Here is a 27,037-nt window from a genome sequence, read left to right as displayed (position 1 = left end):
CCAGACCAGTGGGGTCTGAACAAGAGGGACAAGCCCTGTGCAGGAATATCCCCAGGGACATACTGGAGGGAAGCCTAGATGGCTTTGAGTGGATTTAGGCATTTATACACTATGGCCCATCCCTTAACAAGCAGTGTTTCTTTCTTTCCCTTTTCTCCCTACAGACAGAGTGTAAGGACTCTTGTAGATTCCAGGAGAGGAGTTCTCCAAAGCAGAATGTGAAAACTGAAATGAAATAGAACAAATTCATCAAACCCAAGCTATTAAATAATATGGAACATTTATTTTTTTTTCTACCCTAGGAGCTGGTCTAAAATATGTAACTATTTATGGCTTCAAAAGAGTGAAAGATCCTCCTTCTTCTGGGGGAACGTAGCACCCCATAGCTCATCCATTGCTTTTCAAGTAATGAAAACTCTTGGTAAATATATGTTTCAAGTAATGAAAGATCCTCCTGGCAAATGTATTTGTGGGATTGGATTCACCAGGCCTGGCGAGCTCATGATCCTTGACTTCTCTGTTCAAAGCACCACAGGTGAAGACTTTGATGAGGTTGGGCTGGTGCTGGGATAGTCTGTGATCCCTATGTGATTATTTTCATCTGTCCTGACACTGGTGGTAATGGTGTAGATGTTGCTCCTGGGGTATTTCCACATGCAACAAATTTCTTGTATCCCTCTTCTGAAGCTTGCATTATTGATGTAGAAGAGGATTGGCTTAAAAGCTGAGGAACTGAAAGAGATCCAGGTGATGGCCAGGAAAAGCAAGGAGCTCTTTCTGTAGTCTGTTTCCTGTGGGTGCCACAACTGTACCGTGAAAAAAGGCAGCCAGGACAGGAGAAAATTCAAGACAAAGATGAAGAACATCTTGAGAGTTTTCACTTTTCTTCTTGAGACAAGATTCATTGTCCTCCTGCCAGCTGTGTCGTCAGTGCCACTTCCCCAAATGTAGGTGAAGAGTTTCTGGTAGCAGACTATAATGAGGAGTGATGGGATCAAAAGCAACAGCACTGAAAGGTGGATGACACCAGAGGCGGCTCCTAGCCAAGAACTGGGGAGGAAAAAGTTGCAGTGGTGGTCACTGCTGGAGCCATAAAGATAACAGGCCGGTGATGCAAACAGAGCACCACAGAGCCAAGAGACCAGAGTCATTCTCTTGGCTTTCTCCCTGGAAACTCTGAAGCTCAGGGGGTAAATGAGAGTGTAGAAGCGATCCACGCTGATGGCAAGGAGCACGTAGGTCTGCACCCCGGGCGTGAGGTACTGCAGGTACCGGACCAGCCGGCACACGCCGCTGCCCAGCATCCACCGGCCCCAGCTCAGCTGCAGCAGCAGGAAGGGCGCGCTGCCCACGCTGCTCACCAGGTCTGCACAGGCCATGGACACCACAAAGTAGTTGGTGGTGGACTGTGTCCTCCTGCTCCTGTGGATCACCAGGCACACCAGGAAGTTTCCCAGGACGGAGATCAACCACAGAGCTCCCCAGACCACGCCGGCGGCTGCGATTTCCCCCGGCCTCAGCCCGTACTCCACCAGGGAGTGGTTCCTGCTGGAGCTGCCTCCTGGGGATGGAGGTTCTGCCACCTCGTAGCCAGCAGGGCTGGAGGCCTTGGGGCTGCTCATGTTCTGCAGCAGCAAGGTAAGGAGAAGAATAGGATCACTGCTGTTATCCATGCTGTTATCCATGCTGTTATCCATCCAGCCACTCTTTTGCTGCAGACAGAGAGGAGAGAAAAGGTCTTTTGTTGAACAACTGTGTGAAACACCCAAAGTAATCAATAAAAGATAACTCTAAGTAATCTCCATACTTCTTAGAGCAGTAGATTTCAGAGAAAAGGGTCAGAAATATATGGTGCCACTCTGTGATAACATTAAGTTTCATGCAGATTTTTAGGAATGGCCTGAGTATTCCAAACAGGCATTTCTGTCTACAGAAAGATGAGTGTCCCTTTCACAACTGGAGACTGAGGTGCCATTTCAGCAGCTGCAAACTGAGTGAGCAGAACATGGCCCACTGATCCCAGAAATGAGCTGTACTTCCTGGTATCAATGGAAGAGTCAGAAAAGCAGACCAAGAGGGTCCCTGCACCCTCGACTTGACCTTGAGCTTTGATGCAGAAGGACAATACTGAGGGAGGAGGTCAATGTCCTCAGACAGATGAGATGAGAGGTTGGGGAGGGATGGGGGAGACTTTTGAGTCCCAGCAGTGGAGCCTTGGCTTGTCTTGTCAGCACTGTCAATACATGTGCCTGCAGTCAGCTACTGAGCATTTCTGTGCTCTGGAGAAAGTCCAGAGAGATGGGGAAAGTCCTTACCTTCATCAGGGGCCTTCCACCCAGGCAGCAGCAAGGCTGACCCTTCACAGCAGGACCAGCCTGAAGGTTCTGCAGGCCTATGGGTGACCCAAGTGACAACTGAAGGACTGCCAGAAGCAACTGACACCAACAGTCAACCGAGAACCTGCCCCTCATCTTATAACAGAGCTCTATGAGCTGAGAATCGCTATGGCCCAAGTGCAGGACCCAGCACTGGGCATTGCTGACCCTCAGGCTGTCCAGGTCCCTCTGCAGAGCATTCCTACCCTCCTGCAGATCAACAACTCCTGCACAAATTGGTGGCCAAACCCTGTTCCCCTCCAATTCTCAGTAACTGAGGTGTTATGAACTGGTTGACACTTTCAGAATTGCAGAACTTTTAACGCTCATTGTCTTGCCTGCAAACCCCACACTCCAGTCCTTCAGGAAATAGAGTTTGCAATTCCATACTGATTTTGTTGCCGCTCCCCCTCCTGCTGATTTATTCCAAGGCAGGAAGATGGCAAGTTCCTCTTCCTAAGCATCTCTGAATTCAAATGCAGTGGAAGATTAGCAAAAGCCTAGTAGCCAAGTGGGAGAGGCCCCCTGTTAAAAATTCCTCTGCAAATCAGCACTAATTTTTGCTGGTAAAAAACCCTTGAAATTCCTGTGATCTTGGAGGGACTAACACTGATATTTGTATGTCAGTGCTGGCCATGGTGTCACCAGCAGAGCAAAAAGCTCATCATCTCAGCTGTGGATCTCCTCCCATTAAAACCAGCAGGTGGTGAATGTGTGGGAATGTGTTGCTTTCCAAATCTTGTAAAATATTACTAAATATAAATGCCTCCTGTGGGACGTGGCCATCGAGACGAGATGTTGGACTCTGGGTTGGTTGTGCTGCAGCAGAGAGGAAAATTCAATTACTGGTTTGTCACTGAAAATTTGAGTTTGAAAAGAGGAAAGAGAAGCAAAAGTAGCAGGAAGTCAATTTTCCAGTAAGGAAAAACATTCAGAGGCATCCAATCCTCCTTGCTCCAATTCCACATGATGTTTGTCAATGTTTCAATTTTCTAGATGTAAACAAATCACATAGTCTTTTCTGTTTACATGTTTTTCTTAGATTTTTTTTTCTCCTCTTACATTTCCTGTCCTTCAGGATGATATATTAGTATATTTTACACAAAATAAATACAACATGGATAAAATTGTGCATATCTTTTTCAACCAGACTTGGAAATCTGGGCAGTTTACTAGGACCACCTGTGCTACCAAATTTTGTTTCCCTATCAAGATTTATTTTGTGGTGGGCAAAATATTAGGAGAGGTGAAAGGAGCTTTTCCTTGAAAAGGAGGTTCCATGCTGTGTTCCAGAGGAAATTCTCAATATGCCTGTTGGTATTTTACTTTATTCTAAGTGAGTTCTAAGGCACCAGCTCTGAGCAGTATCCACGTCTTTAATACTTTAGGACTTTCCAGGGAAATATTTAGATAACTTTTAATTTGCAGCACCTTCTCTATGAAATATGAGTCGAAACTTTGAGTCGCTTTTGCAGCGTGTTTGCTAGAAAAGTCACAGTCCATTGTCATTCAGATGAGGTTTTCAGTGTGTCTTAAATGTAGACCAGTACAATTAAATTTTGTTCTGCAACAGAAAAAAGGGGGAAGAGGTAAATGTGGGAGACAGGAGAAGGAGAACAGCATGAAGGAGAGATTAATGCCATCAAACTTTTAGCAGGTTTTGATCACTAGTTTAAATAAACACACAGTTTTTGCAGGACTGTGTTTTATCCTAGCGAATTTTACTGGGTATCCTGTTTCAATTTACAGCTACACTGATTTAAACTTTTATTCATTAGTTGCTGTCTAGATCTCCTGTTCTGAATTGTAAGTGTATGGCTGCTTTCACCAGTCCTCCTTTCCTTCAGCTCTGGGGAGAAAAAGTAAATCCCCCAAAAATAAATTGGAGGAGATTGAGCAGAGAAGTTGTATTTTTACTTGTGAGGGGAAAAAAATAATAATAAAAAAACCAAACAAACAAACAAACAAATAAAATAAAATAAATAAATAAATAAAAAAAAAAAACAAAAAAAAAAAAAAAACAAAAAAAAAAAAAAACTTGGAGGAGACTGAGGGGCCCCTCACGGCCTTCTGCTGATTCCTTATGAGGACAGGACTTGGGAAATGGCTTGAAACTGTGTCAGAGGAGATTTAGGCTGGATATCAGGGAAAAAGGTTCTTCCCTCAGAGGGTGTTGGGCACTGAACAGGCTCCCAGGGAATGGTCACGGCCCCAAGGCTGCCAGAGCTCCAGGGGAGTTTGGACAAAGCTCTCAGGGATGCACAGGGTGGGATTGTCTGGGTGTCTGCGCAGGGCCAGGATACATTTCCACGTTTCCAACCCGGGATATTCCCAGTTCAGGGCTCCAGAGCAGACATAGCCCAGGGACAGAACCCAGGGACAGAGCCCAGGGACAAAGCCCAGGGACAAAGCCCACGCTGCCTGCGGCTCCTCCCCGGGACAGAGTGGGGTCTACGCGGCTCCGTGAGGGCGGCGCGTTCGCCCTTTGCGGGGTGTGTCCCCAGCCGGCCGCCGTCGCTCCGGGCGGGGCGGCGGGAGGAGCGCGGCGGGTCCGGGATGGCGGCGCGGGCCGGGCGGTGCTGCCGGGCCGGGCTGAGCTGCGGGTCTCTGCTGTCCCCGGCTCTGCTGTCCCGGGTCTGCAGCGAGGCTCCGGGCACGCCTCGCTGGGGACGCGCCGCTTTTTCGTCGGCGGCCGCGGTGAGCGGCAGGGAAGGGCCGCAGCCTCGGGAAGGTGAGCGCGGGGTCGGGCTGCACGGCAGCGGAGCGGTGCCTGTGTTAGGTTGTTCCCAAAGGGAATTTCATCGCTGTGGATACCCCTGGGAAGCCTTTGGTGTCGTGCCCTGGCCTTTTGCTAATGGGAGAGGTGGGTCAGGGTTTTCCCGGTCTTTTTCCAATGGGAATCTGGTCGCTGAAAGCGCCTCTGAGGGATGTCCGGTGATACTGCAGTAGCTAAAGGTGTCCTGGCCTGAAATTACGAATGTTTATTGCAGAAATAGTGATGTTTTTGTGACTTGTGGCTGTATGTGAAAGCCCCACGGAAAAGGTAGGTCGAGGGATAAAGGAAGGCTGAATATTATCTGTTGTTGGAGCGCCCTGACCGCATGTACCGTTCGGTTTAAGATTTTAATAGCGAGAAGAGGATGAAGAGAAAAGGGTCCATAAAGTTCTCAGATAAGGAGAAAAAAATAACATGTGAAATCCACATGTTTTTATGGGGTAGGGTTTTAAAATGTATGAATGATATAAAAAAGAACCCAAACATCCCTTCCTAAATCTCAGTCATTGCTTTTTGCTAAATATGTACAATCGATGAAACCTCTGAACTCAGACCAGGCACTTGAAAATAAATGTCATCAAGTTCACCGTTGTATGTCTGAGGCCACATTATTCTGGTGTTGTTTTTTTTGGACAGTGGGGTTTGGAAGTGTTTTAGAGTTTGAGGAGGAAGTGAAGGCAGAGCAGCATGGAAAGATAAGTGTTTAGTTTGAAAATCCAGTGGTATTTGGTGATTTCATGCATTCCTAGGGGTCCCTCACCACAGCTCCAGGTGAAATCAGAGAGCTATAAAGTAGAGCCAGGAAAAAAGAAACAGACCTGAAACAGATTAAACTCCTTCACTTTCTCTTCCCCCTTCTCTGGGAGTGCCCAGTGAGGGGGATCAGGGTGTTCCCCACCCCAGAAAAAAAATAAATCTAGAAGATTGTTCTAGAAGAGAAGCAATCCAGTGTTCAAACTGTTAGTTGTGCTGGAGTGTGGCACAGAAGAGGGTGTGAAGCTGTGCTCTCAGAAGGAAAGGATGGAGCCATGGCAGTCTCCTTTTGGAAATGGGAATTCTTTAAGTTTATCCATCATGTGCTGCTGGTGGAGAGTTGATTTGTGACTGCCATGTGAGAAAGAAGAAAGGGAGTGTAGGAATGAAGGGAAAAGGGTCCTTCATTCTTGTCCTCCAAGTCCTTTTTTTTATCTTATTTTTTTACAAAATGAATTAGTAATCAGCAGTTTTGAGTATCTGATCTTCCCCTTTTTCCATGTAAAGACTGGGGAGTATTACTAGATATTGTCACAAAGACAAAAAAAAAAACCATACAGAACTATGTTACATTTTTTGCTCCCAATAAAATAATTTTTTAAAATGTTTTTGTTCATCTGTTTTGTTTTTCCTTCTTTCAGGTTCAGTAAGGAGAAGAGGCAGGGCACCACAGTTTGTAAGTACTGAAATTTACAGTCAGCTCAGGTGTTTGGGTTAGTTTTCTAAACTGTGTGTTGTATCAGTTTGCCCAGGAGCCCCTTCTGCAGCCAAACCCTGGTGAAACAATCCCCTGGGACTGTTCCAGGCCAGCACCTGCCTTCTCTAACCTTTTCAGTCTCTGTTATCAAAAATCAGAAATATAACACTAAGCTGATGCTTAACTTGCATTGACACCATGTATTGCAGATCTGAAAAGTAACTTAAAGCTGCATTTCCAGTCACCCAGACATGTCAATCTTGTTTTCAGCCTGAGTTTACAGGATTTGTGATGGTTGCTTTCTGGCATAAAGCTTTTCTTTTTCTAAGAGCATTTGATTGAAATGATGGTCAGTTTTTGGAGGGAATAAGCTATTTCTGCAATGTGTTGATACATTGTCCCCACACTGGAATTTCTATGGCAAGAAATTTCAGCATTATGAACTGTTCCACACCTACAGAATTCCAGAATTTTAAAACTCATTGTCTTGTCCCCCACCTGATGTTCAAACCCTTTAGGAAGTAGAATTTGCAAATCTGTACTGGTTTGATTCCCCCTCCTGATTTATCCCAAGGCAGGAAGATGGCAAGTTCTTCTTCCTAAGCATCTCTGCCATCAAATGAAGTGGAAGATTGGGAAAGACCTGGCAGCTTAGATGGGAGATGCTTTCTGCCAAGAATTCCTCTACAGATCAGCACTAACTTTTGCTGTAAAATTGTCTTGTGATGTCCACCTGTGGGAATTGATTCCTGAAATCATTGTTCGGTGTGCTGACCCTGCCTTGTCTTACATCTCATATATCTCCTGTCCCCTTTTCCCTTGATGAGGCTGCACCTCCCAGGACAGAGAGGATGGCAGTGGACCAGGACTGGAGCAGTGTGTACCCAACAGCAGCCGCCTTCAAAGCTGCCTCTGTGCCTCTCCCAATCCGCATGGGTTACCCGGTGAAGAGAGGAGTGCCTCCACCAAAAGAAGGCAACCTAGAGCTCATCAAGGTAAGACAAGGTGCCATGGCTAGACTTTTAAAGTCACTGTTCACTAAGGATGCACTGCTTTGGTTAGAATATTTGTCTTTCTGTTATTAAGTCACATAATCCTCTTGAATTTCTAAGTGGTAACAAATACTCAGTTAATTAACAAGTGGGTGATATCATGAGACTTTTTAGGATAATCATGGCTGTGATTTCTATCACAGAGTTAAGTCTTTTCCTAAATCAGACTTGAGAAAGAGTCTGCTTATGTAAATATTTCCTTAAGCATGGTACATTGCCTTAGCAAATGTGAGAAGTGTAATCAGATTTCAGCAATGCCCATTTACTTCTGATCAGACAAAAAACTATTATTTTGGTAACTCTTAATGTATCTGTTCCAGATTCCCAATTTTTTGCATCTTACTCCTCCTGCAATTAAGAAGCACTGTGCAGCTCTTAAAGGTGAGGGGTTTTTGTTTGTTTGTTTGTTTAGTTATTTTTTTTTCTTTTTAAACTACCTCTGGAAGTTTTCAGACAAAGCAGGATGTAGCTGTGTGTGAGGGAGGTGAGACATGGCACACTTGTGGGGCTGGTTGTTCTCAGGAGGTTCTCAGCACAACAGTAAGACTGAAATGTTACTTTTCCATGAGATCTTGCTTAACTAATGAGCTGATAGTTCAGTGCTTTACAGAAGGTGAGTGGTGAATGGGATTCAGTTCTTAGAGAACTCTGTGATTGAACCAGGCTTCAATCAGCAGTCATTATGGGCTGTATTTCATGACCAAAAAGCTGCTAATGTGAGACCCTCTGTGAGAGCAGGGTCAGCTGGGGAGATACAGGATCTACTGGAGACCAGGAGCATCCCAGCAAAGCCTGTAAAGGGAACCTTATGAGGAGCTCAGGCAAAGGAAGCCTTTTTCCTGATGAGGGTGGTGAGACTGGAAAAGCTTGCCTAGAGAATGTATGGATACCTCATCCTGGAAGTGTTCAAGCTCAGGTTGGACAGGGCTTTGAGCAGCTGGATCTAGTAAAAAATCCCCACAGCAGGAGGGTCATTCCCAACCCAAACCATTCCATGATCCTGTTTGGCAGTTGTGAGATTGCACATGCAGTCCTGTGTCCTGTTTTGGGGAAGCCAGTACAAAGAGAGCCATGGCAATAGTGGAACAAGTCTAGCAGAAACACTGTTGTTACCTAAATAAATGTGTGGTTTCTAGGACTAAGTACTTTTAAAAACATTTATTGCAATGCATTTGAAAGAAAAAACAAAAACAAACAGCCAAATATACCAGACAGGTTTTACTCAGAGTGTTTTCTCTTTATTTTACAGATTTCTGCACTGAATGGCCAAGTGCTCTGGACAGTGATGAGAAATGTGAGCAGCATTTTCCCATTGAAATTGAAACAGTAGATTATGTTTCTTCAGGGACTTCCATTCGAAATCCCAAAGCAAGAGTGGTGACCTTAAGAGTAAGTAGTAGTTTTGGTAAACAGCCTTTGTTTCAAACCCCTAAGTGCTTGGCTTGCTTTTCCAAACACGCAAATGTGATCTGCTGTAAGGAAATGAGGGAATTCAAAATCACACAGAAATGAGTACGTCTGTGTGTTGCTGACCAAATCTGTCCATTCCTATTGACTGGCCTTGTGAGGATGTTTATTTATGCAGGTATAAATTGTTTGAATACTGACATTATTCTTGCCTTGTGTTAAGACTTCCAACACGCTACAGTCCGAAAAAATTCTGCAAATGCATCCCAAATAGCTCTCCTTGATAGAAGATGCACCTGTCTCAACTACTTCCAGACTTCAGAGTTTGAAAATTTTTTTTGGAATTAAAGTTGTTTTCTTCTTTTTCTTGGAGGTTAAACTCTCTAACCTGAATTTGGATGACCATGCAAAGAAGAAGCTCATTAAGCTCGTGGGGGAGCGGTACTGTCGGGAGACAGATGTGCTCACAATTACAACAGACAGGTGAGTTGCCACAAGGAAACAAAAATATTGCAGCAATGCCCACAGTAGAAAAAGGGCTGTGTGTCTTCTAGTAATACCAGTTATTGTCTTGGTGACTTATTATATTTTAATGCTAGAATAGGACTTAATTAACACTACTCATGTTATTGACTGTTAAAAACAGGTTTTAAAAGAATTTAGACTGAATGTATGTTGGATTTCACTTTGGCATAGGGGGCAAAGAAGTTTCTAATGTCTCCAGACAATTTGTAAATTCTTGGATATTGTATATTTTTCTGCTGCCTTGCAGCTGCCCATTCTCCTGTGTTCTTATTACTCATGCCTCCATGCTATTATTCTTGATTGTGTGTAATTGAAAAATACACAGGAATCAACCACTCATTTCCTAAGATTCCCTTCATTACACAGTAGAAATTTTGATGGCAGGTTTTAACCTTTTGTTCAAAAAAATGTTTCCAGGTGTCCCCTAAGAAGACAGAACTATGATTATGGCATGCACCTGCTCACAGTTCTGTACCACGAATCCTGGGTAAGCAGTTGTGCATGGACTCTATTAATATCATATTTTGTCTGTCTGTCATATTTTAAATTAAAAAACCAAGAGAACATTTTGCAGGATTTCAAAGTCCTGTTAGTTAGAATATGTCTTTTCCTTGAGCTCTTCCTGGGCTGCAGTAAACCCTGGCTGTCATTTGGAAACGTTCTGCTTCTTAAATGCTCTCTCACATACCTTATCTCAAGCTGACTGCTTTCTCTTGCTCAGAAAAGGGGCAACATTCCCACCTTCTGTCTACAGATGTTCCTTTCAGGGAATTCTTCACACTTGTCTCCTGCATTTTTGTGGTTGTGTTGATGCCCTTCAACAATTTTACAGGCATTTTTTACAGAAAACAAGTGAGCAGCCAGAACTGAAATTGTTGTTGTTGAAAGTACATAAGTAATGTTTTGGATGAGCGAACTTTGTTCAAATGTACCATGTCACTGTCACATTGTTTGAGACAGACAAAGCCTTCATCATCTCCAGATGTCACTCTTACAGAAGTTGTACCTTGTCCACTGCTAAAACTCTTACTTACTGTTTTCATTTTTTTCTAGAGTAGATGCCTGTATTTAGCATTTTTATGAATTGTTCTTGATTTTGATCACTGCAGTGCTGATGTTAAGAACATCCTAAGGAGGATGAGCTTTCTTTCCCTTTCTGTGACTGTTGGCCTTGAAGGACAATTTTGTAATTGTAGAGTACATCAAATTAAATCAGTGGTGAAAGATAACATTTGCTGTAGATTTCAAGTACACATGGATGTTTTTCTCCCCAACAGCATCACATTGCATTACAAATCTTAAATTAATAACAGAGCAGTTTCCAGTATTAAGCAATGACAAGAGAGCTAGACAGTGCTCACTTTAATAATTTCAGACAAACACCACGGCCGTGCTGGGATCCAGCTTTAATTAGTGCTGGCAGACAGAGCTATGCAATATTGATATGGGAGTGTTCAGTGTGTATTGAATATGCACAAGTCTCTTGCACTTTTATTACCTTTCATCCACCACGTTAATATTTGATGAGTTCGTCAATCAGTTGTAATTGTCTTTGATTCCCATGAAAAATTCATGGTTTCCTGAGACATGGGTTTTTATTTTGTGTGACATGGTTTGTTTTGTGGCATGAATTTTTTTCCCCCTGATCAGGGATAATGCCTTTTAATAACTTGCTGAAAGATAGTTTGGATCCATTTCGTAAGCCATGAGCAAACAGTTTGTGGTTTATTTTCATTTACATGAACTTTAATATTGGAGAGGGTGGACAGGGCCTGGCCTTCCATTTAGACAGTGACATCAGTCCTGTTTGCAGAACTATTTGTAGGATTTGATTTCTTTCCCAGCAGAGCAGTGCCACACTGTTAATGCACGTGGTTGATGGAATTGAGTGAAAAGATGAGGGCAATGTTCCATTCTTGCTGAGTGAAGGAAAGCTGGATCCATGTAACTTCTGCCCTCAAGCCTGAAAACTTTGCCCATGATCTCTTTAAGTGTGGCAGAACTCCTGTGATTTATGTTACTATCTGGATTGCTGGATTTTGTCAATTGGAAGCATGTAAAGGAGGAAAAGTTATATGCAGATATTCATCAGGAAATGGAATTTCAACTGTAATTATGTTTTAGTTGCCAGCAATGCATCATCCTTTTATTACAGTTATGAAAGCAATATCAGACCCATGAGTTGGCTTACTTTAAAGGGCTTAAAAATCTTCAAAACCTAAGAATATTCATTTATGTTCTCATTGTAAAATACTTGGAGATGTTTGGCTTCCTGCTTACTAGTTGTCTGGTTATTAACCAAATATTTGTGTTTTATTAGCTTTCATAATATATTAATAAGATGGTTGACTTGCCCCAATTAATAAGAAATTAATTTCTCTTCTTTGGACTTTTTCTGTGATTCCTTTCAAATTATCCCCCAGGATTGTGCCTGGATTGAATTAATCAGTGAAAAAGTGAGATATATTAGATAGATTATTAATCAGCAGCTTAACCAGTTGTTTTTTTGCTGCCTTTAAGTGACGTTACTGCTTGAATGCTGTAACATCACTCAAAACCTGAATGTATTTTTATGGTACAAGTGGTTTTTAAAGAGTTTGCTGCCCTCGAGTGGTTGAAAGGATCATGCATGGATTTCTTCACACAGCTTGGATTAATAGTTTATCACTGAAAAATCCACTTCTGTTTGGAGTTGAAAGCAGGAATGAAAAGCAAATGCAGCAGGAAGTCAATTTTCCAGTAAGGAGAAACGTTGAGAGCAATTAAATTTTTATTGCTCCAATTCCACGTGCTGTTTCAACATAGACAAGATGAGGGAGAGTGAAGGATCTCGATTCAGCCTTGCAATGCTGGGATCTAGAAAGATTACTAAAAAATTCTCCTGGATTTTCTATTCTCCACTACTTAAAGTAAGAAACAGAAAGGTGAGGGAAGGAAAAAATTGAAGAATGGGCAGACAGCTTAACTAAAATGTATGTATCCATCAACCCCACAGCTGTACAGCTTGACTGAATTTCAGGGGAGCTACTTTTGCATTTCTTTTTATGACTTTCAGTGACAAGGCACTGGTGGGATGCAGTGTCTGTGTCTGCATGCTTAATTGATATTTTTAATGACTGCTGGTGATAACACTCAAATCCGTCATACAGCTTTACTTAGGCTTCATTTTTTTCAGCTAGAGTCATTTAAAGCTGTTCCAAATAAACATAATTTTTACCACTTCAGGTTGTGCCAGTAATACTTGGTAACTTGGGGATCTTAGAACAATGAAGGGTGATGTGACTGTGCCCTCCCTGCCTAGAACAGGCTTCTCTCTCAGTGTGTCATTATAAGTACTGCAGACTGAGGCTGAAGTGAGGCTGGGCTCTAAATGTTGGAGTTTATCCTTTGTTTTGAACCATGGGTCCCATTCCTCACCAGGATCAGGCAGCTGAGAGTGTCCTCATCAGTGATAGGAACCAGAAAAGGTAAAGCTAAAGTGGCTTTGCAGCAGATTAATTTCAGAAATTTTTCTCTGAATTCAAATATTTTAAATTAAAGGAAGGAGGTTTCCACACAGGAAATGTGTATTCTAGTAGAAGAAGGTTACACGTTTTTGTACCTCTTGGAACAAAAAAGGATTAGCATTCCAGCAAAAGGTTGAATTAGGAATTGTCTTTGTAAGGTTTCTGATTGTAGTAAGCTTTTTGCAATACCTTGTGTTTAACCTCCATGTGTCTTGTTGCTGGAGGAACAAGGCTCATTTTTAATGCATAAATACAATTTTTGCAGCTGTTCAATTTTCAGTCTCTATTGGAGTGAAACAAAGTCTTGTGGGGCACAGACATTAACAACTGAACAGAAAATCATCAGACTTGTATTTTTAATATCACTTGATCTCTCTTGATGAGATCAAAACCTTACCTAGTCAGCCTTCAGAAAAGAAACTGAGGTAGATAAATACATTACAAATGAGCCTTTCAGAAACCTGAATTTTCCAGAAAATGCATACAGCCACTCCAGCCTAGAGAAATTAGATATTGTCCTTAGTTTTGAAACAGGCCGATAGCAGCTTTCCCGAGTTAGTTACACAGCCAGAGACTAAACTTGAGAGTTTATTATAATTAATTAATATAATTAATATTATAATTAATTAAAGCATCAATAATTATCAGAGCATCTCTTATGCAGTATTAGTCTTTGGGGCAGAATTCAGTTCTTGTTTCTTTTCTTGTCCTCCTTTTGTGTTACACATTTGTACCTCACTGGAATTTTTAGTCCTCATGGTTGCTCTTGATTTTCCCTTGGTCCTCTAGAGGTCCTACCTGTCCTGTGCCACTGCTCTGTCCTAGAAAATACGGTTCTGCTTATTCAGAAGAATGGATTTTAACTTATTCCACATCACCAAGTAATTACAATTTCTGTATCCAATCTCACATGAGACAAATAGGTTTTGCCTTTCTACAACCTCCTGTTGATATTTCTGAGTTGTTAATTAAATAGCACAGATCAAAGGTGTATTATATCCAAAGAGATAAGCACATAATTGTTTTGGCAACTCCTCTTAGGGATTGAAGGTTCCCAGTAATTTGGAAAACATTAGCATAGTTGTAATTTATTTGCTGAAAATCTGATTATTTTACCACACAGAGCATCTTTTATTTCAATGCAATACAAAGATCTAGGTGGATATATTCCAGGCTATACAGAGTTTGAAATTTGACTTGGCATTTAAGGAACTTTCTTTCGCCTCGAAAATAATTTTTTAAAAATACCTGGTCTTTGCTAAACAGCATTAAATATTTAACTGTTCAAACCATTGACAAGAAAATTAACCAACCAGGGTTTTTAATTGCCCTCAAGAATTTCTCTGTGCCACTAGAGAAATTTTAGTTAAAATGTTTTTCCCAAAAGGAAGATCAGGGAACTGACCATTTTAACCCTCTGTATCACTGCAGCAGCAAAATTGTGCAAGTTGAACAGGCAGAAAAAAACCCCAAGCACATTGATGGTGAAATGCCTGCTTAAGAGATCCCAAATTCTTTCCTTTTTTCTGTACTTTGAGGTACCATATAAAGTGAAGCTTTTCGTTAATGGATTACATGTAAAAAGCAACTTCACTGTCCAAAGTCTATTTTAGCATTCATACTCTTTCAGAATTCAGATTAAGCACTGCAAAGGCTTGTAAATCTCCACAAAATACTGGCTTTAACTGTTTGCTTAGAAACAAATCCTTACTATGTTTATGGCATTGAAAAAATAATTCTTTATATTTGCTTTAGGAAGTGAAAAAACAGCCTTTCTCTGCTTCTTTGGTCATAGGTTTAGATGTTTGACTTTATATGGAAAATGGTTTTCTGGTATTTCGGTTTGGGTGGTTTTGATTCTTACTGTAAGTTTTTTTTAGAGGAAAAGTCAAAAGTATCAGCTGGGTGCATCTTTAGCCTGGCTGGACAATGCTGAGATTCTGTCTTATGTGTCATAGAATGAGGAAACCACTTCTAGTGAATTCTTATTTTTAACCTGGTTCACAAAGTGGGGATTCTAGGAAAACATTACACAATATCACACTTGGATTCCACTTCTTACAGTTTTATTCTCATTTTTAAGACTGCGGGTGTTCACCAACATGTTAAATCTGCAGAGGGTGAAAATAATTCAACTAATAAAATTTGAGTGATGAAAACTTATTTTTTGAACTTTATTTAATTGTCCTTACTAGTTTTATTCATAACACTTTAAACTGAGACTGCAGCACATGTAGCTGTTCAGAGTTCATGGTGTTTGTCCACCTAGAGTATGTTTCCAATTGTCTGTATAATCCTACAGTTTTCTCTTGCAGTAAATTCTGTTGAAAAGGTATCTAAGTTTCACTGGATACAGTTAGTTTGCAAAAACTAATGGATTTGGAAATCTCCCCCTACTGTCAAATCCATTCCTGCCTTCACCCTCACCTCCCACCATGCAGTCAGATTTTATTTGAAAATCCATGTTGACAGCATCATTCTGCTGGGAAGGATTCCAAGAAAGAAATACTCAACAGTTGCCTTAAAAATCTTGCTTTGTATTGATCACAAGAGGTAGGGAAATCTTAATCTGTTTATCAGCCTGCATCTCCAAAATCCTGTGAGTTGCTGTGTGCAGAGAGGGATTGTTATAAAGAGATAAATGTAATACTGTCGTTAGTCCTTGTTGTCTCTGCTGTGACTTAGAGGTGTTTAAAAGCCTCACAGGGATCTTTTGTTTGAACTTCAGACATGAGTTTGGTCCAGGGAGTGACCAGGAGTGATACCCATATTCCCTTTCTCCTGAGAAACCCTATCCCTGTGAGAGAGGCTTTGGCTTGAAAATTCTGCTGGAGTTCAGGGGGAAAAATGTCTTGGAAATCCACTCTGCAGACAACCAAGGGATGTGTAAAGCAGGATGATGCTGTTAATTTAAAACTCTAAATCTCCACCCTGGATTGCAGTGTTTGTCAAACAGACAAGGAGCACTTCACTGTGCCCACTTGTTCCATTAATGTTTCAGCAGTACAGGGCTACAGGATGTCCTTTTGTTCCTGGTTTTTCCCCTCTAGAAATTGAATGAGGTCCTTTTACTCCTGTGGTTTATTGTGTCCAGGGTTTAGTGTCAGTCATATGAACCTTTGATGCTGCTTCTGGCTAAACATTTGGATTCAGACTCAAAAGACAAGAGATGCCATTTACCAGGTGCAGGACACAGCAGTTGGGAGAGTGTTTTAAATTCAGATAGAGGAATCCAAGCACACAAGAGTTGCAGGGTGAAAAAAAATATCTTGGGGCTTAATTCAAGGTTATTGAATACTGTGGTTTGACTGCAGCAGCCTTGATGCTTAGTGGAAAGAACAACCTTTAAATAAACAAATGGAAAACAATACCAACACACACCCCTGACCTTACCTCCTTGCCAGAAAAGAAAAAACAAACAAAAGATACCCCAAACAACAACAACAGCAAAACCCTCCTCCCCTGACTTGCAATAGATTTTTTTGGTTCTGCATAGCACAGCTAAAAATTTACTGAAGTGCCCTTTTTGGCAAGTGATTTTAAAAAAGACAAAATCTGTATGATGTAAAGGCTTTACTATAAGGTTTCTTTAAATGTATTTTCAGAGAAATGCAAGTTTTATTAAGGCACAATTTTATAAAAATTGTCAGAAAAACGTGAATAGCAAAACTAACCCCAGAATACTTCAAATTGTGATTCTTACATAGGTGAGGTAATATAAAAATACAACATCTTGGTTACATCAGTATAGAACTAAATAATTATAAATATTCAAACATACAGCCTGCAATATATAAAAATGCAAATACATCACTGAAGCATCTGTATTTACCAAAGTACAATAAAAACAAAATATACAGAAACGGCAGGTTAGAATATTTGAAATATTCCTTGACGATTCTTTCAAGGCCTGCTGCAGAAATGTTGAAAGACAGAATTGATACAGAACAAGTGTATTTACAGGCACTGGGATGGTATCTTCTGTCTGCTTGTGATCCTGTCTAATCTTGTAGCACTGATTGGGTAAAGATCAGCACCTTGTGGGTAGAGATTCTGTTTATTTTGCAGGAAGAAGAGATGGATTTGTTGGTGGTGCTTTTCTTCCTGAGTCACATCATGGGTTACTCCTCAGGCACTGTCTCACTTTTCCCTCCAGCAGCCAGTGTAGCCAGACCAGAACCCTGTGCTAGGGGACATAATAGCTGGGTGGCTGCTTTCATAACTGCAGTGTTGAGGGCTCTTTAAAATTACTACTTCTGCAAGGCTTTTAGATATTCATTATGCATAGTCCATAAGCTTTTCCTCCCACTCTGAGTCACCCAGCTGTGTCTGCCAGATACATAAAGAACCTGATGAGTGGGAGAAGGGAGCTCCTCCTGCTCATACAGGCTTGAGTTACAAGCCTTGGCCTCCAGAGGAGGAAATACCTTCCACCATGGATGCAATTTTTACTCTGAGAGATCAGTTCCTTCGAATTATTGTTGCTTTGTTTCAGTCTTGGGTAGTTTTTAAGGGTGTGTAATTTTCTTGCAGAAAACCGAGAAGTGGGAGAGTGAGAAGACTGAGGAAGACATGGAAGAGTATATCTGGGAGAACAGTCGCTCTCAGAAAAATGCCTTGGACACACTGCTTCGAATAAAAGCCTCAGAGAATGTCAGAAATGTCACCAAGGAGGAGCTGCTGGCCTCTGAAGTGGTGAAGAATTACAGAAACTCCGTCACTGCGCTTAAAAACGAGGGTGAAACAGAAAGTAACATGTCTCAGTACAAGGAATCTGTGAAGAAACTATTGAATATACAGGCATGAGAGCAGAGTGTGCTGGTACACCTGAGCATTACAGAGATGTTCAACTACTGTGTTAGTATTTTCTAATGATATGAATGTATAATTATTCAGAACCTGAACCAAAAAATGAAACTTGCCAATGAGTTAAGTCCTATCCGTGAATCTTGTCTTTTGAATAAAATATGTTTGGATTCATACTGGGAGCTGTAATGTTTTATTCTCTGTGTTGAGATCCTGGTTCAGTTCTCTGCTTAATCACTTTCTGATTTCTCACACTTCTTTGGGCATTTAACCTAGAGCCACAAAGTCAAACCTAATGAAATTAGTTAAGACTTCCAGTTCCATTAATTAAAAGTCTGAAAATTAAAAGCTCTAATTGCTTTTCAAATGCCATTCAGATTTTTCCCTGTGTGTAAAATGAGGATAATATTGCCTGAGTAGTCTCACTTGGGAGAGGTGTTAAAGCCCTCTGGACAGTTGAGGTTCTCAGTTGTTATTGTGAGGGCAAACAAATATCCTATGTAAAAGCACCTGTCTCTAAAATAATGGAATAAAATAAAGTGGAAAATGAGATGTTACGGGGAAGGTGAACCAGAGTAAGATCCCAGAGTACCTGGGACAGAAAGAATGATGAGAGTTGGTGAGATGGGTTTCTAACTAAATGGGAATGGAATGAGCCTTGTTACCCTCAGGCCTGCTGAGTTCTCTCTTGAATGTACCCAGGTTTTTCAAGGAAAGAAGAAAGATTGTAGCATCCTATGTAGCACAGAGAAAGAATCACATGGATGCTTATCTTATATTTGATAATTTGTAATTGAAAGAAATTAATTTAAAACACTAGAATCACAATTTTATTGCCATCTCACCACAATTAAGAAAAAAAATCCTCTACCAAACCTTGAAAGGACATAAATAAATCTTGCTTTTATTCTACCTTCCTGGCTTAGTAAGATTTCAACTTAGAAAGTCATTCTGGAGAAGGGGCAGAGGGAGTTAAGGATTCTGCTTGAAAGATCTGATCATGTGGCCCTGCCAGCAGCTCCTTGAGAAGAAGCAGTGTAAGAATAAGGACATTGAAAGCTGAGGGGAATTGATTCCTGCAGTTCTGTGTGCTGGACTCACTCCCTGCTAGGATTTCTCCCTGTGTGCTCTGTGTGTACATACAGCCAAGGAGTGGATCTGTTCCCACTGCCAAAACACTGTCAGTTTAGGAAGGATTCTTCTTGGGTCAAGGTTGTTTTCATATGGTGAGAGACCGAGTTTAATGCAGCATTTTAGTTCCTATGAGAATTTGCCAGAGCTGTAGCTGAGACTGAAAATGTCCTATAATCCCAATTTTGCACTGACTGACTTGGTTCTTTAGCAGTCCTTCCTTTTGGATGTGTATTAATGTAACGTTTTAGCAGAAGCTTAATATGGGGAAAGTTTCAGCTGTTATCAGATTGCTCCTTTATCCAGGGACAATGAGGGTAATGTTTAAAATTCCCATTTGAGATGGGAACATCCGTGTAATTCCAAATCTTCTCCGAACAACCATGAAAACAAAATGACTGAGGAAGTAAGAGCAGTTTGACTTGAGAGAATGGAGGGCTGGTGCCTGGAGCTGTGCCTGGCTCTGTTCCAGAGACAGTTTTGTTCTAGTTATGTGCACAGGAGAAATCTGTTTCCTTAATTAGCTTTGTGAGTGCCTGCACAGGGGCTGCCCTAGGAGCTAGCCTGAGGAGCCAGTGATGTGTACAAGGCTGGCGGGAGCAAGGCATGAAATGTCCTAAGAAACCCCAAACTTCATAAGTTTGCTTTTCTCCACAGAGTTGTCCTTCTGTACTCAGCACATTTGAACACCTGAGAAAATCCTCTGCAGCAGAGGGATATCCCAGTTTTCCTTTGCTTTTCACAGAATGGACCTAAGCAGAACTCTGGAAGTCGTGGCTGAAACAACAAATTGACCTTAGCAATAAGAATGTCTGGTAGAAAGAACAGCACAGCAAAGGAAAGGGATTTGTTCATTAACTTCACAGCTAAATGATGGAAAAGCTAAAATGCACAGGCTTTCCCAGCTCTCCCTGAAGTGTTCAAGCCCAACTCATGTACATCCTATAAATGTTTCAAGTAATACAGGCAGGATTTAAGGTCTCCTGAGCACCAAGTGTGTCTCCCAAAAGCAGATGATGCTGCTGGCCAAGAGCAATGTTGGGATAAAACTCAAACTTACACTTGGGATTTTTTACTGATGGTTTCTGTGTTACAGTGCAGAACTTGTGTAATGCAGTGGGCAGGACAAAAGGCAGCTTGGATGCTATTTTAAGCTCTTGGATGTTCCTCTCTGCTTTTCTGCTTCTCCCTCTAAAGTGTTTGTATTTGAAGATGACAGTATTTCTCTGTGACTGTGCAGAATACCTGAACACTGGGAACTTAACCCCTGTAGGAGTCTTCTCAACCTCAAGGATATAAAATACAGCACATATTTTTAAGACGCAAACTACACATCTCTATTTTACTGTATAATACTTCTGTATCATCCATATCTCTGAAATCCTGTGCTGAAGTTTAAAAACTGAAGAGTTAGAGATGAAGAGACTTACAGGTTAAAGCAGCTCTGCAGCTCAATAATAAACACATGTTTAGCACTGGTCACTTTTAATGTGTCATTTACAATGTAAATGACTTAAGGTGTGCATCCCTGTGTGTGGGAACTTTCCTTTTATCCCTCATGTAAACATTCTAAAGAGTGGACATTTTTTCCCCTTGTTTTCAGGCACAGTGTTGCTACGAGCACAAGGAAGGGATAAAGGGACAGTTGCCAAAAAAGGGATGTGCTGTCTGATCAAATCATCTTGCTACCCATTTTCTTTTTATGCTTTTCCTCATGCCTAAAATGTACTTATTTATTTATTTTCTTGTGACTCTCTTAGTCTGTAATAAAATAGCTCTGCTCTTGTGCTTCATGTAACTCTTTTTCTTCCAATTTTTTTTTTCCTCTCTCTGTCAACAAAGAAATCTCTTCAGAACATAATCTTGCTGTAATCATTCCCTGCTGTCCCAGAAGCATTTGCTCATGGGACAAATAAAAATTTTCACTTTTCCTCCTGTGCCTTTTTCTGGTGAGAATTGAGGTCCCAGTTGCATGATGATTCTTCTCCAGAACATCCTATTGAGGGTAAGACTCAACAGAGCATCAGGGTGCTCTGAAGTGCACTCTATGGTCACTGATCTGGAGATGGAAAAAACAAGGAATCAGGAAAGGCTATGGCTTGCTGCAGGCAAGGAGTTCCTTTTCTGAGAGTGAAGAGATGTAAAAACCCTCCTTTTTGAAAGCAAGTGTTTAACTACCTATGACTTACTCTATTTAAAAAAAAATTCTTACAGCTATATCCACCCCGTAAGATGAGATTTTCTTTTTTTCCTTGACTCAAGCTGCCCTGGAGGGTCACTGATAGCATAGAGGAGTCAAAAAAGCTGGAGGCACTAGTGATTTTGCTGTCAGAAGATGCTCTCTGGGACTCTCAGGGCACAGCTCAGCCTGAACTGGAAGAATGGATACCTGGGGACATGAAATTAGTGCAAGTCTCAGGTAAGGAAGGGATTGCAATATGAGAGAAGCTGTCAGTTTTCAGCTGAATTCTGTAGTATTTATCTAAGAACAGTAATATCTTAACGGTCCAGAGGAGAAAGGTGTTGGCCCACATTCACAGTCTGTTTCCACACCAAGTTCCTTAGACAGGCTTTTGTGGCTGCAAGTTCAACAACAGACCATAAATATAAACATTATGGATTTAAGCATCTTCCCCTATCCTTGATGCATGATTAAATCATGACTTCAATAAAAAATGCATCCTTTGTAGCATTATAAATTAATGAGTGAGGGGCATTGTGTTTCCATATTGCTGCCTCAAACTGCAAATCTTACTTTGTGAAATATGGAGAAGGAGGCCTTAAGCACTCTCTTCTCTTCAAAAATAAAAATTAAATTGGTATTCCAATAAAAATCCCTAATGTGAAACAACTAATTCTAACACAAACTGTGCATACCTCTGTGATTGAAGATAACAGAATATTCAGCAATCCTTGGCAAAACCTCAGGCTAAAAAACTGAAATACATTATCCAGCTGAAACTATGGGGTAATGTTTAGTTCAAGAGAAGATAATTTCCCTAATCTAAATTAGATGAAGCTACTTGGATGTGAATTCTGTATCCTAAAAACTACATGCAATTATGTAGCAATAATAATTTTAGTACATCTCCTGATTTTCTGGAGAAATTACATTTGGAATGTAGTGCTGCAGGGTCTTGAAGTTTGAATTGCCTTCTTGGCAGCACTCAAGACTAGGAAGTGAACAGCAGCAGAATTTTAATGGCTGTATTTGGCTTGAAGAAAGGCATCCAAAGGTACAGACCTAGTTCTTTACCAAGTGTTTCTCTGAGTTTAGGTTTAGCTTTTCTTTGGCAGAAAACATCATCATTTTGATAATTTCAAACAAAATGGCCATTTCATAAATCACTTGTGTGTTCCTGCATTACGTGGGACGTTTATTCATTTGGTAGGAAATAGAGAAGCACAAAGATACCTATAACAGGATTTCTCATCCAGTTAAATAATTCTCTGCCACACAGACCTGCCAACGCTGCAGCTGTACTGAACCTGGGGGAAAGTGTTACAGTGTTTGTCAGGCATTAATCTGCATCAGATTATGAACCAAAATGCTTCAAACTGGGAGCTGTGAGTTGGTGCTTCCTACCTAAAGAGACAGGGAGTTGTGCTTCATCTGCTGAGAATTAAATCATAACCAGAATATTCTGAACTAAGTTATCACTGGTTCTGTGAGAGGAGTACACAGCTGGTGTATGAGGTGCATTTTTAAAATCCTGTTTGTTCCAGAGCCAGGATGGTGTTTCACAGGTTACCTCTGACAGGAGCATATTTTATGAGCTGTCTGGACATGGCTGTTTTTGTCCTCACAGGTTTATAGTGACCCCTCCTGCAGCTGCAGTGCCCGGCTGTGAGGACAACAGTGCAGCAGCACAGGCAGAGGAGAGAGGAGCACAGGACAACAGGAATCAGCCAGACCCCCAAAGCTGAAGCTTCCCAGGCAGCTGCCTCGTTCTCTGATGTGGAATTCCTCCCACTGTAGCCTTTGGTTTCATTGAGGTGCTGCTTGCTGCTGTTCAGGCGAGGAGGGGTGTGCCTGTGGGGTAACAGCACCTCGGTGGGCTTGGGGCTCAAAGCTGAGTGTGCAACCTTGTCTGAGCTGCTGAGCCACCTGCTGCTTGTCCTCTCATCAAAACCTGTGTCTGCTGGGGAGGTTTCTGCCCTTCTGGCAGCACCTTCAGTTCTCTGCACTGTCAGGCTCCAGCTGGGGCTGGGAGTGTTTGCTGGTGAGCTCATGGCAGCAGGTGGAGCTCGGGGCAGAGCAGAACCTGACGTGGTGGCATTGAGGTGTTGGCATCTTCCCCACTCAGGGGTCTCTGTGCTGTGCTGCCTCTCGGATTTCCTCGCTGAGGACTGAGCATTTGGCTCTTGGGATTTCAGTTTCTCAAAAACGAGGAGATCTGGATCAATCCCTATTAAATGAGGATAATGTTAGTTTATTGATAAAAAACTTCTCTGCACACCCACAAGAAGGATCCATGGAGTGAGAGGCAGGGCAGGGAGCCCAAATAATGCCCTTTTGGATTGCACGTGTCACTGTCTCAGGTTATGGGACACCTTATAGGATGCAAGGGATGCATTTTGGGATTGCACATGACTTAACTATGGGGTGCTCAGGGAAGGAACCAAAGGTGAGGAAAGGGTGGGATCTAGGCTACTGAGGGTAGGGAAATCCAGGAAAGCTCTGTGTATGTGACAGTCTGCACCAGCAACTGGAGGGAGGCTGCACCCTGGGGGCTCAAACATCCCAGTGACAGCAACTGGTAAAAGTGTCCAGACTGGGCACCCTGGGCAGACTGAGAGTATCTCAGCCCAGCTGCTGGAGGACTTTGCACTGTATACGTGTGTGTGTATATATATATATATATATATACACACACATATATTTATGTATTTTCACTAACACAAAAAGCAGGATGAGGCTTTTGGTGCTCTCTGTATGGGTGTGTTTGCTTTATGTTGTTTGTGTTACCTGTGTGCTTGTGGTGCATGTGCCTAATGAAATAAATGTTCAGCCTTGTTACTGGTTAGGTCTGGGGACGTGGAGCAGTGGCAGCCTCCTCTCTGTCTCTGAGAGCTGGGAGGGTATTTTGGCCAAGCACAGAACTCATGAGGTACTCAGAGCACAAATCTGGAGAGCAGGGCATATCTTCAAGCTCCTTTCTCACTGAGTGGAAGAAAGGGGGGAAGTATTTTCAGAAGTAGGTATATTAATGAGAAAGGAAGTAAGTTTTCATCTTTTTTCGGGTTGTGTGATACTTCAGGGACTTCCTGAAGCAACACACAATTGACCTATTTAGCACAGCAGCTGACCTGCTGTCTCATTTTAACATTTCCTAAAGATGCTCCATTTTCAGCCTTTATAAATGAAATGCTTAATTACCTGTTGTGATGTTGTACAAAATGACATCAACTCCAGCCTTTAGGATGCAGCTTTCCAAAGCTGGGCAAGACATGTGCAAGCAGTTCCTGTTCTCATGAATGGCCCCATGGTAGAACACTGCTAGATTGCAGGAAACTGGAACCCAAAAAGAACAAAGTTGAGCTTCTCAGCAGAATGACCATTGCATTTTGCATGTTATGATGTTATTTAACATCAGAAGTTCATTATATTTGCCCACATCCTGTAGGAAGAGAGACCAGATCCTGTGGTTCTCTCATTATCATATAAACTAATTGAGCATACAGTCAAAAGAAAACTTATATTGTTATTTTCCATCTGATTATAACAGCCATTTGAGTTCTACTTCTGTATCTCATTAAATAGTAACTGATTTAAAGTCCCTTGAAATGCCCTCTAACGTCTGTTTCAGTTAAGATAGTAACAAGTTTTGTTTGACTATATATGATTATCAAAAGGAGATTTCAAGTTACCATTTATTATCTCTGTAAGTAACCAGTCCCATATGGGGGGAATATGAGAAAAAGTTTGTTGTCGAGATAGGAACAGCCTTGCTAAAATGTTTGTAACTTTTCTCACCTCATATTATTTAAGACAGAATTTGACTCTTCCCAGGATTGCTGCTGAAAGTTACTTATGTCACTGTCAGGTTGTGAAGGTCATAGTTTTGCTCATTATGCAAAATATCATCAAAATTAATATTTACTTTTTTTTAGTAACTGGTACCTCATTTTCACCTTCCAAAACCATATCCAGACACCTTTCCAGTCTGGAGAGTTTTGAAAATTTAGGCACCACACACATGCAATTCATGTATTCTTCTAAAATACACTCCTGTAGAGTAGCAGTGCAGTGTGATACAAAGAAACTACAAGGCTTAAGACAAACAATGATTTTGTTTATTTTTACTCTGAGCCTAAGTTTACCAGGCTAGAGAAATGGGGTGGCCAGCTGAATAACTGCTATTATTTATTGCTATAACTTCAGTGTTACCTGGTTTGCACAGTATAAACACAGAATAAGAGAGTGCTTTCCCCAAGGAAATGAATATTCTTGTTATTTCAAAGAAGGAATATTCTTGTATTTCAAAGAAGAATATTCCTGTATTTCAAAGAAGGACAAACTGTATGTCCACTCTGCTCTTCCTCTCACTGTGTCCATACTCCATGAAAAGAATGCTGTTGGAATCATTGCCACTGGATGTTCTCTACAGCAGATGTGGATGAATACTGAAGAGCTACTCTCTTAATGTTGCCATTGCCTACAAGCTTTGTAACAGACACCTGAAATTTCAAAGCAGACCCTAAGATTTAATGTATTCCTAGTGTAGTCTTCTAAAAAAAAATACAGAATATCAATTTCCTTTCTATGGGGAAACAGTTACGATGTGCCTTCTGCTTTCCTACCTAAATAATAATAATTAAAAAAAAATTAAAAATTCATTTCTTCTTGCAGTGAAAGGCTGTTCATGTAAGCATTACCCAGAGTGGGGGGTTGAATGTGTGACACAACCTTGGCACTCACCGTTCCTCAGGAGGCAGCAGGTCCTGCTGCACTGCTGGGGGGAGCTTTCTGCATAACCCCGCAGCAGCTGTGCTCCCCTCCTCAGGGATTCCCGCAGGTCCACCAGGACTCCCGGGAAGCGCTGGATCCAGCAGTTCCTGTAGAAGGCCGTGGGTGAGCACAGGCGCTGGGACTCCCCAGCCAGGGCCAGCAGCAGCAGCAGCAGCAGCAGCGCTTGTGCCGCTGCCAACAGTGGAGCCATGGCCCCGTGTCGGGGTCTCAGGGAGCCCCACTCTGCTCCAGGAGAACGCTGGCACTGCTGAGACCATCCCTGGAGGGACAAGCACAATGTCAGCTCTGCCTCAGGGAGCCCTGCTCCTCTCCAGGGGGATGCCGGCACTGCAGAGATTGTCCTTGAGTGCTGTGTCCAGTTCTGGGTCCCTCAGTTTAGGTAGGACTTTGAGATGCTTGAACGTGTCCAGAGAAGGGCAACAAAGCTGGTGAAGGGATTGGAAAATAAGCCATATGAAGAACGACTGATGGAACTGGGGTTGTTTAGCCCAGAGAAAAGGAGACTCAGAGGTGACCTTATCACTCTCTACAACATCCTGAAGGATAGTTGTAGACAGCTGGGAGTTGGTCTCTTTCTCCAGGCAGCACTGACAGAACAAGAGGACACAGTCTTAAGCTGCGTCAAGGGAAATATAGGTTGGATATTAGAAAGAAGTTTTTCACAGAAAGAGTGATTAAATATTGGAATAGTCTGCCCAGGGAGGTGGTGGAGTCACCATTCCTGGATGTGTTTAAAAGGAAACTGGATGTGGCACTTGATACCATGACCTAGTTGAGGTGTTAGGGCTGGGTTGGACTCCATGATCTTGAAGGTCTCTTCCAACCTACACATTCTGTGATTCTGTGATTCTGTGTCCCTGGAGGGACGAGCGCGCTGCCAGCTTCGCCGGGGCCGTGAGCCAGGGCAGGGGCTCCTCCAGACCATCCCCATAGTGCTGTTGGGGCAGCTGCTGAGAGAAAGCAGACATGTAATGAGATACATGTGAAAAACAGAGTTCACTTTCCTGGTAAATTTTAATAAGTGGGTTTGATAATA

At 41.8% G+C, this 27,037-nt stretch overlaps 3 protein-coding genes across 3 annotated transcripts; 1 reads left to right on the top strand and 2 right to left on the bottom strand.

The window, feature by feature from the left end:
• Positions 1–499: 499 nt before the first annotated feature.
• LOC310908757 (putative G-protein coupled receptor 19) lies at positions 500–1,685 on the bottom strand (the record flags this gene model as incomplete). The annotated part of the gene is given in 2 exon segments (XM_083860121.1): positions 500–571; positions 573–1,685. Coding segments are annotated over 2 exon segments (1,185 nt in total).
• A 3,246-nt stretch (positions 1,686–4,931) lies between these two features.
• MRPS35 (mitochondrial ribosomal protein S35) lies at positions 4,932–18,073 on the top strand (the record flags this gene model as incomplete). The annotated part of the gene is made up of 8 exons (XM_083860120.1): positions 4,932–5,106; positions 6,546–6,580; positions 7,429–7,596; positions 7,974–8,034; positions 8,903–9,042; positions 9,434–9,543; positions 10,003–10,072; positions 17,625–18,073. 8 exons carry the CDS (start codon positions 4,932–4,934, stop codon positions 17,895–17,897), a joined length of 1,032 nt encoding a protein of 343 aa, XP_083716246.1. The 3' UTR covers positions 17,898–18,073.
• A 4,696-nt stretch (positions 18,074–22,769) lies between these two features.
• MANSC4 (MANSC domain containing 4) lies at positions 22,770–26,221 on the bottom strand (the record flags this gene model as incomplete). Its single annotated transcript, XM_083860119.1, has 3 exons — positions 25,951–26,221; positions 24,409–24,543; positions 22,770–23,437 (listed from the first exon to the last, which is right to left on the bottom strand). Exons 1-3 carry the CDS (start codon positions 26,189–26,191, stop codon positions 22,770–22,772), a joined length of 1,044 nt encoding a protein of 347 aa, XP_083716245.1. The 5' UTR covers positions 26,192–26,221.
• Positions 26,222–27,037: the final 816 nt, after the last annotated feature.

This window comes from Zosterops lateralis, assembly GCF_965231275.1.
Source record: "Zosterops lateralis genome assembly, chromosome: 4".
NCBI classification, from domain to species: Eukaryota; Metazoa; Chordata; class Aves; order Passeriformes; family Zosteropidae; genus Zosterops; species Zosterops lateralis.
This window is presented reverse-complemented; position numbering and strand designations above follow the sequence as displayed.